The sequence below is a fragment of the Saccopteryx bilineata genome, chromosome 11 (genome assembly GCF_036850765.1).
Source record: "Saccopteryx bilineata isolate mSacBil1 chromosome 11, mSacBil1_pri_phased_curated, whole genome shotgun sequence".
NCBI classification, from domain to species: Eukaryota; Metazoa; Chordata; class Mammalia; order Chiroptera; family Emballonuridae; genus Saccopteryx; species Saccopteryx bilineata.
Window position 1 is genome coordinate 59203609 of NC_089500.1, and position 12014 is coordinate 59215622.

Sequence of the window (12014 nt, forward strand, 5' to 3'; positions counted from 1 at the left end):
TGAACGCCACATATTTTAAAATGTAATTCCATGAGAGCCATACAACGACCCGTGTACTTTACGCATTATCCAATAAAAATTTGGTGTTGTCCCGGAGGACAGCTGTGATTGGCTCCAGCCACCAGCAACCATGAACATGAGCGGTAGGAAATGAATGGATTGTAATACATGAGAACGTTGTATATTTTTAACGTTATTTTTATTATTATTAAAGATCTGTCTGCGAGCCAGATGCAGCCATCAAAAGAGCCACATCTGGCTCGCGAGCCATAGGTTCCCGACCCCTGCTGTAGGCATATAACTGCTTTAACTAAAAGGCTTATCTTTGCCTTAAACAAGCCCGGTCCATTGTTTCTGTACATCTAGGTTAACACACCTTTGAAATAACCACACCAAAGCACATAATTCTGTTAACTATCCTGTAATCCAATCCCCACCTGGCTTTCTCCAATCCTCCTCCTGTCCTCTCCTTCATTTCAAATGCATAAAAGAAGCCGTGACACTGTTATTCTCCAGAGCATCTGAGATCCTGCTCCCCAGCATGTGTTTGGCTCAAATAAATTTATAAAAAATTCTCTACAGGTTTGGATGTTTCTTATGTCAACAGCTTCTATATTTCTCCCCTTTATACAATGAGAAGCTTTTTTTTCTTGAAACCCAGAAGTTATTTTCTTGAGGAATGTTACAATTCTGATATACTTTGACCATTATACCTTTTTTATTTTCAGGAGCATTTTCCTATTTTTCTTTTTCCTAAATGTGTCATAATGTACTCTCTGGAAATTCCCTGTTGACATTTTTTAAAAGAAAGAATTCAGGACCAAAAATGTGCACAATGATTCTTCTCATTGTAGGGAAGTCAGAAGGTGGGCCACAATGTAAGTGGTTCAAGTTTAGTGTTTCAGGGTTTGAAGCCATTGATTTCCGCAGACTGGAAGCATGCGGGCTATAACAGTTAAACAAATATCCACTAATTCTCTAGAACACAGTGAACATCATTTGAACTCTGCTATTTTTTTTAAAGCCCCATAATTACTGTAATAGTTTTTTTTTCCCAGAAAGTAATTTGTTTACAGTTGCCTCCTGCTTCTATTATTCACAAAGAGTACTTACATGAGAAAAACACCCCAATCAAACCAATAAGAAGCGAATTCTTCTCTCAGGTGACTTTTAAAAACTCCTTGTACACATTTAAAACAATTTTCTCATTTCGTGCGAAAAGGCAGAATGATGAGTATTCTTAAAATGACTTTGCAAGATGTGCTTTATTTTAAGCCAGTCCTGAACCCCAAACTACATAGGATCATTTTTTGACATATTCTAGTCCATTCAATAATTCTTCTTAGAAACTGTGTTTTAATATGGAATGAAAACTACATTTTAGTCATAAATTTCCATGCTACATTGTTATTTAATGAAGAGGCTGTATTACCAATAACAATAATTTAAGAAAAGGCCTTTTTTTTTTTTATTTCCCCAAGCTCAATATACATATTTCTTTCATAATTATGAACTTAAAAAACCCATCTCGGATGTAAAAATGTGAATTGGAATATGTAAACTCTTTGATATATCTGAAAAACAGGAAGGAAAATTGTCACTTACTGGAAAAACCATTGCCTTAAATCATCGAAATGGGGAAAAGCATGTTAAGGGCTGGGGAAGGTAAATGAGTGCTCATGACCTCACTTAACAGTTACAAAGTCAAAGTACTTCACATCCGCCAGGTGGCGTTTTCCTCTCTCTCATGTCCTGCCTGGGTTTCACTGGGAGCAGTAACTTTCTGAAGTGGAACCGCCACCACCATTGAAGTGGGTCACTAAGCTGGGCCTTAACAAAACCAGTGCCCACATATTTGTTTTGCTGCTTTTTTTTTTCCTGAGAAGTCACTGGTGTTTAATGGAAAAAAATTTTTTTTATTAGTCTTCAGTTAAGATAAGGCAGTAAGAGTGTCACTAAGTTATCTTTTTGCTTAGAATGAGGTGTATCCATCCACTGGCATCTTTGAGGGTTTGGCTCCCTCTTTCTTCTCCTCCTGGGAAAATGTTTAGGAAAACGGTCAGCCTCCTATTGCTGTTGTGTATTTGGGTCGTGCTGAGGCCCATCTGTGTCCTCATAGTGGCTTCCCCCATCGGGGTCAAGCACTGTGGACTGCATTGCAGCGGCTCTTCAGGAAGGCTGCCACCCCCCCCCACAGGAAAACATGGCGTCTTTCCTTCTTACGTCTTCTTTTCTTCTGTTTCTCTGAGGGGGTGGGGGGAGACCATCAACGATTCCTTCACGTAATCTATCGGAATGCAAGACACTATTGATTAAAACATAAACCAAGTAGCCCTGATTTCAGAGAAATGGAAATACAAATAATTTTTTTCAACAGTGCCTTAACTTGCAAGGTAGCTTGGACGACAAAAGGAAGTCAATTCCTTTCAGCCACCTGTCAGAAGAGACACCATTTCCATTGAACTATCAATAGAAATGCTTTAGCTCTTATGAGAATATTGTGCTTTTTTTGGTTTTGTTTTGAAAATGCAAATATTAGCTTGATTTGTAGTCTGTGTCCCAAGGTATCAATTTGTTTTTTCTCTGGTCCATTTGATCATAGTCTCTGGTGAACGGTACAGGAAGATTAATTTGGCATAGAGATCTTCCTCCAGTTCCAGCTCCCCTGTCTCTCGAACTAAAAAAATGTCTGTGCACAACTTCAGAATTCTATCCACATTTGGGAGCTCTTCAAACATGATGGAGTGAGAAATCCCACTGAAGAACTCACGGACGAACTTCCCAATCACAAGGACAACGGAAGCATATAATCCCATGATACTGAAAAAAAAAACAATTAAGTAGAAATTGTATCTAGCAGTTAAATATGGTTAATAGAACAAGTCTTAAAGAAAAACATAGCATTTTCCTTCAAAATCCATACAAGATATAATAAACTTATTAAAGCTTAAAGTTTTTCCCTTTGTTGAAGACATTAATTTTTTCCCCCAGATAAATAAAGGTAATTCATGCTCTTTCTAAAAAAGTTACATATTACAGAACTGTAAGACTTAAAATATCTCACACTTTGGAACTTCCCAATGTTAACAGTTTCATGTACGAACTTTATGTGGTTTTTACCTCATGTAATACATGTACAAACCCCATAGTTTATTTGGTGGAAATCCAATTGTACTATATGTACTTTTCTGTACTTAACACTCTTCATTTTAATAATACTATTTCCCCCAGAGTTTCATTTTTATAATAAAACTTTGGATAGACAATGATTTCTTAAGAGGCTCATTCTGGGAAATGAAAAACTTTCTACCTGGGCTTGTAAGAAATGTAGGTGTCATAGAATTTTAATTATCATAATGTGGTTAAAGGTTAACAATGGACTTGCCTAAAACTGTGGTTTCTAATTGATTCTAGATCTGCTAAGGTCATATGAATATCTAAAAAGAAAGAGATAATTGTATGCCAGTTTCTAAGTTTAAATACTGAAATGCATCAAACTATGCCATAACATGATGATATAGCTAAAAAGTAGGAAATATATCTACTAAGTCCCATTACTAACAGGATTTACACAAAGCATTGTGTCTTTGGGACTCTGGTTCTTCATTTTAAGATGAAGGGTCAAGGATCTGTGAATTTTAATATTTCAGCTATACAACTGGAAAATTTTAAGAAGATAAATGTCTTTCCATCTTCTATTTTATATGATACAGAAGTAGACTTTTTTATGAGAACAAAAATGCTTTCATTTTTTTTTGTATTACCTTAAATTTTGTTTTTCAATTACAGTTTACATTCAATATTATTTTGTGTTAGTTTATGGTGTACAGCATAGTGGTTAGCAGAAGCAGACACTTGCAACTGTTGATTGTTAAATGAGTCCTTACCCATAGCCAGCCAGGAAGCCCAGACTGGGGGGGCTGACTTTGTCATTGAAGACCATCAGCTCTAAGGCCTGGGCATGCTGATTGTATAGCCTAGTTCCAGTCAGATTGAGAACCCACCACTCACTGTTAGATTTAGCTGTATCATCTCTGAACAAAATGATGGTGATATTCATGAAATTATTATCTGGAAGAGAAGAAAATGAAATCAAGCTACCATGAGAATTTTAGGATTTAATGCACATCAACAAGTCTTCAGAAGGCTAAACCTGGTTCCTGTCCATAGCAGTTGATTCCAGGATGTCTACATGGACATGTTAACAGTGTAAGTGGAAAAGAGAGTGAAGGGCCTAGGTGTGAGTGGAGTTTCTCATTTCTACTAAAGAGGTCAGTCACTGTTGTAACACGTGCAGGACAGTCAAATCACAGGAGAGGGAAAGACCCATCATCTGAGCATCTTTGCTGATAATTTCAAACAACTAATTAGGCATTGAAAAACCCAAGCCACTGGCTCTTGATTGAATTGACTGGTTCATTCATATTCCCAGCATTCATGAGTATCTAAGAGAAAGGCACTCTGTTCGGTGCTGAAGAGTTGTAAATTTGCATACAGTGTGGTTCCTTATCTCGATGGGAAAAGGGCATGCATACAAGCACAATTGATGGGTATGTGGAGACCACCGGGAGACCTGCATTGAGAAGCTCTACTAGTGTGGAGGGACCTCTTTTGGTTGGTGTGATCCATGAGGGCTTCTCGGAGAAGCCAACATCTGAGCCGAGTTTTGCTGAAAGAAACCATCAATAGGTAGAGATGGAGTGGGGAGAGCAGACCCTTTCGGGAAATTGCTGGCATGAAGCTCTGCTAGGTTCTGAAAACCCATAATGAACAGTCAGTGACTGCCTAGGGTGAATGTAAAAGAGCAGTAAAAATAGGGTAAACAAGAAATGTAGAGTGACATCGAGTGCAAGTCCTGTGGTGGTCTTTTTAAGGACAAGCAGCCTTTGCTACTGATAATCGGGCCGCCGCTGAGACTCATGATGGGAGGCTGTAAACACTGTGAGCTTAGGACTATCTTTCCATTATTTCATGTCAAATTCCTAGATCATAGGAATCTAGGATATCTGGCAATAAACATCTGTCTGTCGGAAGGAAGGAAGGATGGATGGATGGATGGATGGATGGATGAAGAGTGAGGAATGACAGGAGGCAGGTAAAGATAAAGTCCTTACCCAGAAAACACTATGAATTACCCAGCATGCTCAGGAATAGGAAGAGCCTTGATTCTGAAGTCTAGAGATAGTTCGAAGGAGAAAAATCTGGCCCTGGGCCCACACAGGCCCAGGTTTGGATCTAATTCCTACACATGCTGCTTGTACAACCTCAGCTGAACGTCTCACACCTGAGCCTGTCTTCTGTCTGGTAACCTGGTGATAACCATCAGGTTCTGCTAAATGTACCTGTGGTGAAGATTAGAGGTGACTCAGCCTAAGCTCCTGAGATAAGCAGGTAGGTTGTTGTGGACAGGATCTGAGAGCACCACAGCCATGTGGTCTGAGGAACAAGCCTTCGTAGGCTGGACCTCAGATCACTTCCCCACAGACAAGTCGGGGTGGGGTGAGGACAGACCCCTGAAAAGAGGAGGGGAGAAAGTACACTGTGGGAATGAAGGCAGGGAGGGGATGGGTCCAGGGCACAGGGAGGGGCTGACCTTGTGAGGGAGTAAGGACACGTATTGCTGTGAGGCTGAGAGGAAGGAGGAAGGAAACTATGCAAATATAGGTCATTTGGCCACGGAACAAAAGGAAGCTTAAAAGAACTTCCCTGGCCTGCAGGGTCCCGCTCTGGAAGCAGCAGGGAGGGGCCTGCGGAGGGACAGAAAGGTTTTGCAGAGCAACGGCTGAACAATCTGTACTCTCAGATTAAACACTCATAGAACTACTGTGATCTGGATTGAAAGGGAAATACCAAAGTTCTCAATGCATCTTGCAATTACCTTGTAAGACATACTTATTTCCTGTTGAAGAGAAAAAACACATAGGTGTGGGATCTGGCCAGCACTCCAGGGGTCGTCAAACTTTTTATAAAAACCGCCCACTTTTGCAGTGCTGGTCAACCTGGTCTTTACCGCCCACTAGTGGGCGTTCCAGCTTTCATGGTGGGCCAATTGCAGCGCTGTTTGATTGCTCTGCTACTGGCCCACCATGAAAGCTAAAACGCCCACTAGTGGGCGGTAGGGACTAGGTTGACCAGCACTGCCAAAGTGGGCGGTTTTTATAAAAAGTTTTTTGACCCCTGCTTGGGCCCGCTATTCTGCTTTTATTCCTGGTAATTGCTGTGGGAAATTCTAATTGATTACTTACATACAGTTTCATCTTTACAGTGACTATGGCAAATGAATGAACATGATCTTGCATTGTCCTTCTACCTTGACCAGATGTATTGATTAAGCTAATTGATTAAGTCAAACAGTGCTTGGTTGTTAAAAGAATCCAAAAACATCATTTCGCTCCCATCGTGGTTGTATGGAGAAAATACAGTCCCTCGAGTACTACTGTTTATATTCACTCACCTGGGGGCTAAATCAAGTTTCCTGCTATCTTCACATTACTCTTTTTTTTTTTTTTTGTATTTTTCTAAAGCTGGAAATGGGGAGGCAGTCAGTCAGATTCCCACATGCGCCAACCGGGATCCACCCGGCATGCCCACCAGGGGGTGATGCTCTGCCCATCTGAGGCATCGCTCTGTTGCAACCAGAGCCACTCTAGCACCTGAGGCAGAGGCCACAGAGCCATCCTCAGTGCCCGGGCCAACTTTGCTCCAATGCAGCCTTGGCTGCGGGAGGGGAAGAGAGAGACAGAGAGGAAAGAGAGGGGGAGGGGTGGAGAAGCAGATGGGTGCTTCTCCTGTGTGCCCTGGCCGGGAATCAAACCCGGGACTCCTGCACGCCAGGCCGACGCTCTACCACTGAGCCAACCAGCCAGTTCACATTGCTCTTAGTGTGAGGCCTTCATATTTAATGTGGTATGAGGCAGTTTTCTGCCACAGATATGATTGCCAAGAGAAACAAGCAAACAGACTGACTAAGCAGTAACATAAGACACTAAATATGAATTTGAGTCAATTAAGTTCTATATTAATAAAAAAAAGAAAAGAAAGAGGCCCTGGCCAGTTGGTTCAGTGGTAGAGTGTCGGCCTGGCGTGCTGAAATCCCGGGTTCGATTCCCGGCCAGGGCACACAGGAGAGGCGCCCATCTGCTTCTCCACCCCTCCCCCTCTCCTTCCTCTCTGTCTCTCTCTTCCCCTCCTGCAGCCAAGGCTCCATTGGAGCAAAGTTGGCCCGGGCACTGAGGACGGCTCTGTGGCCTCTGCCTCCGGCGCTAGAATGGCTCTGGTTGCAACAGAGTGATGCCCCAGATGGACAGAGCATCGCCCCCTGGTGGGCGTGCTGGGTGGATCCCGGTCGGGCGCATGCAGGAGTCTGTCTGACTGCCTCCCCATTTCCAGCTTCAGAAAAATACAAAAAAATAAAAATAAATAAATAATAAAATAAAAGAAAGAAAAAGAAATAACATGGCTCCCAGGTGAGTGAACGAGTCTTCTGGCTGATAGCTACAGGCAGGAGCCTTATCCTTGCAAGCCCTGTCACTTAAGAGAAAGGAAACTGGAAAGGAGCTTAATCAAGGCTGAAAAATGTGAGCTGCGAAGTTGACTAAAGAAGGATTAAAAAAGAATTCTGCATGAATTCCTTCCCATTCTTACCAGATAAAAGTTGCTTTATAGGTTTGGAGTTAGAATCACTAGGTGCTCTCACGTAATACGGGTAGATCTTTTCTATGGTCCTGTGCATTAAGAAAAAACAAACAAAAAAATAAGTTTTGTTGTTTTACTCACATAAAATAGATTTTTGTTGTTGTTATTTTGACCTCATATCAAATAAACAATGGTGAGAAACTTCATCTGTCTATGTGATGTATAGTCATCAAAATTTATGGGTTTCTAGTTTAATCAGAATTCTCTGAAGCCAAAAAACTCACCAGGTTCTATCCAACTAACTCATGTAACCGCTATACAGAAGCTAGGTAATGCTACAAAAATGCCCCAGAGATTTCCCCATGTCTGTGACTATTTCTGAAGCAAGGGGCTGCCTTTCTTGATAGGAGCCTATCATTTGTTTGAACAACACTGAACGCTCTTCTCATGTTAAGTTTTGGATTCTAAAAATATCTATATCAGGTGGACTACATTTGATCAGTGATAAGAATGAGGTGTGAGGAGAAACTGGCGACCTGGACCTTTTCCTGCCTCTGCAGATATGAGCTGGCTGACCTGAGAAGGTTATTCCATTATTCTAGACCTGTTTCTGCATCTGGAAAGTGATGGGGGAGGATGTGATGATCTTTAAGGGCCTTTCCGCTTTAGTGATGAACACAGGGTATTTTAGTCAGGGATATGTCTAGGGGCTGCGCATGGTGGTTCCTACATTCAACTCCAACAATGGGGCCCGGGCAGCCTAGACGCTAGACTGGGAGATGCTGGTGGACGTTATGAATAGGAAATACTCCATTGAGCAGTTTGATGGCAATGGCAGTTTTCTCTCTTGCTAGATCTTCCATTAGAATCTAAACATCACGACTTGGATGTGTTTGAAATGGAGCACTTACATGGCAGGATACTATGTTAATATATCATTTTTCTCTCAAATTTCTGTTTATGTTTTGTCCCACCGCCACCCAAAATTCACTAGCTAGGCATTCAGTGACCTTGAAGCAGGAGTAATAAAAAGAGGTCTTGCAGGGTCTTTCCCTGGCTATTGGTGATTATGGTAATAAAAGAGCAAGGCTTGCAACTCAGGGACGAGAGCAATACTCCCTGGCCAGGTGGACAGAGAGTGAGAGGGAAGAGAACACAGCTGCATTAATCTAGCACAATGAGACCTCCAACTAGAAATTCACTGCAGGTACCAAAGAATGACTGAAGTCGCATTTCTTGCACATGATGAATTTGTAGGTAGAGATTCTCTACCAGATACATATACCTAGTAAAGCTATATTAACAGGAACAATCAACTTACACGGGTGTTGTTGAACTTGCTGTGTCATTGCCAGCTATCATTTTAGCTATACTTTCTCGTGTATTATTTTTAAGAGGAAAAGAAAGCTTATCTGTTGCTATTTCTGCTTTTGCACCCAGAGTCATGTTTCTGTGAAGAAAAGAAAAAACAAATTTAAAGTCAATGATTATTCAGAAGTTGGGAAGAGAAATAAAAAAACTCACTTGACTCTTTAATTTTATTAATTTCACCACAGTTTTATTGGGTTCAAAATTGTCAACCCCTACCCTTTCTGTCCATTTTGCTTTTGTGTCCGGCTTCTTAGACAACCAAGTTAGTAAAACCCAGAGAGGCCGCAGACACCTTAAAACAGACAGCAGGTAAGGAGGCACGTTGCTGACCAAAGGAGGGACTATCCTGCTCTCTGATAGGAATTTCTAAAAATGTCTTTATATTAATCCAGTGAGGTTGGCACAGCGGTAAAGTATTGGCCTGATGTGTGGAAGTCCCAGGTTCTATTCCCAGCCAGGGCACACAGGAGAAGTGCCCATCTGCTTCCTCACCCTTTCCCCTCTCCTTTCTCTCTATATCTTTCTTTCCCTCCCACAGCCAAGTCTCCATTGGAGCAAAGTTGGCCCGGGTGCTGAGGATGGCTCTGTGGCCTCTGCCTCAGGCGCTAGAGTGGCTCCAATTGCAACAGAGCAACATCCCAGATGGGCAGAGCATTGCTCCTGAGTGGGCATGCCGGGTAGATCCCAGTTGGGCACATGCAGGAGTCTGTCTGACTCCCCACTGCTTCTCACTTCAGAAAAATACAAAATAATAAACCAGAAAAGAATGTTCAATCAGAAGTTGATTTTTAAGGTTGTTGTTCTTTTTTGGTAGCTCTTGAAAGAAAGACTAAGAAGTAAAATTTTTGGTAGTGCAGAATTCCATATGATGAATTTAGGACATTAAAAGCAGAAAATAAGATGAAAGAAGTTCTTTAAATCTGAACTGCCGCTTTAAAATATATTTTTACTATTTCCTTGTGAATTTACTTGAGATTCTAGCAGGCTTTCTTCTGTACCTATCATATAATTCTTTTTTGATTCTGTGTGAGAAGCTAGAATCATGGATCCAAATGAACCTAAAACTTGACTGACAAATAAACTTGTATAGAGTCCTCAGTCACAACCGTGATGAAAAAAAGCTAAACTAATCCACTGGTATATTGTGTAGAGGCCCGTAAATGGCTTCACTAACATGTTGAGCTTTGGGATGCTGTAAGGCCAGGGGCTGCTGCTGCGGCCGTGCAGATTCTCTTTGGATTTGGGCAGATGGTAAAGGAACTTTGGAGCCAGAAAATGGTAGCCATTCCACTTATTAAATTTTAACGGCAGATGAGCAAACAGGCAGGGAAGATGGCTTCTCTCTTACTCAGGGCACCCAACGCCCTGACTCATTCTCCGCCTTTACCAGATTCATAGGCCCCCACCAGTGTCTGCACTCCCCAGCCAAAACAGGCCAGGCTCTGAAATCCCTCTCTCTCTCTCTCTCTCTCTCTCTCTCCCTCTCTCTCTCTCTCTCTCCCCTCTCCTCTACTCTCCAGCAAAACAGGCTGGGGCATGCTGGGAGGAAAACCCCCTTCTCCAGAAAACAATAGCAAACAATCCATAGACCATACACACATGGCGCTGCCCCAATACAAGCCCCAATACACACATGTTCCTGCCCTAAAAAACACTTGATACAAACCTGTTTGCCCAACAGATACACAATCTTTTCCTAAGATCTGCTCTATCTGAACAGGAGAAGTAGCAGCTGCATGCTGGCCACTGGCTCGGGGCTCCCTCCTGGGTCTGCCCAGCTGCTCGCACACCTCAGAGATCTTTTCTCACTTGGAGAAAAGATGTTGGAGACATGCAGGCAGGTAGGAAACACCCAGCTGGGGTTCCAGAGGCTGCATGTTCTTTATTACGTATTAAGACCAAACTTCAACTTAGAAGTCCTTAGTTTTGTCAACGATTTCCAGGCAAACCATTATTTAATAAACAAGAACATTAGCTGTGGCATTGAGTGAATGTTCCCAAACTGAAATGTGAACTAAGGTCCACATTAATTTAATTGTTCTATCCTTATATGCCCCCACCCCACCCCACGTTTAGACTGGGGAGAAGGGAAATTATGCACGGAAATGCAGTAACTACCTCTGAATACTCCATGAAAAAACAACAGAGAAGCTACTATTGGGGTCCATGAGTTCGTGAATCATTTTCTGCTTACTGGGAGGGCTGATGGTCCATAAAGAATTTGAGTTTCCTTCCAGTTCTGCTACTGTTATGTCTTCTTTTTCATAATTTTCCAGAAATTGCATAGCACCCTGTATGCACACAAATACACATGCATAAATAGATCATATACGTCAGTGGTCCCCAACCCCCAGGCCGCGGACCAGTACCGGTCCGTGGGCCATTTGGTACCGGTCCACAGAGAAAGAATAAATAACTTACATTATTTCCGTTTTATTTATATTTAAGTCTGAACGATGTTTTATTTTTAAAAAAATCACCAGATTCCCTCTGTTACACCTGTCTAAGACTCACTCTTGACGCTTGTCTCGGTCACGTGATACATTTATCCGTCCTACCCTAAAGGCCGGTCCGTGAAAATATTTTCTGACATTAAACCGGTCCGTGGCCCAAAAAAGGTTGGGAACCACTGATATACGTGATGATGTATGTATAAAGAAGGCTATTACTTTTGTAACCCACTGTACAGAAAGACTTTCTTCCTATGAAAGGAAAATTTCTATAACAGATTGTCTGGGTGATTCGCCGCGGCTCCCAGCACCATCGTCAAAGCCCGGTGGTGATGCTGCCGCACCAAAGCAGCTATGGAATCATTCCGATTCAACAGTTAGAAAAATCTAACAATTTAGTGTCTTTCCCCCTTCCCGCTAAGAAGAAAATTTATCAACTAGCGGGAAACGTCCCTTTTGTGAGAGAGTCAGATTGTACCGACCCAGGACATCCCAGCCCTGTCCTCCTAGCTGTTTATCCTCAAGGTTGGTTTTGACAGTGTGCATTATAGACCAATC

General features: G+C 42.0%; 1 protein-coding gene across 2 annotated transcripts in view; it reads right to left on the minus strand.

The window, feature by feature from the left end:
- Positions 1-1867: 1867 nt before the first annotated feature.
- The window catches only part of PIEZO2 (piezo type mechanosensitive ion channel component 2), a 490804-nt gene continuing 480657 nt past the window's right edge, over positions 1868-12014 (minus strand). For both annotated transcript variants that reach the window (XM_066247149.1, XM_066247150.1), the window contains 5 exons: positions 11125-11297; positions 8957-9085; positions 7645-7724; positions 3888-4071; positions 1868-2820 (listed from right to left, as the gene is read on the minus strand). In XM_066247149.1, the coding sequence (XP_066103246.1) occupies positions 2568-2820; positions 3888-4071; positions 7645-7724; positions 8957-9085; positions 11125-11297 (819 nt within the window). In that variant the 3' untranslated portion in view covers positions 1868-2567. The remainder of the gene's footprint in view (positions 2821-3887; positions 4072-7644; positions 7725-8956; positions 9086-11124; positions 11298-12014) is intronic.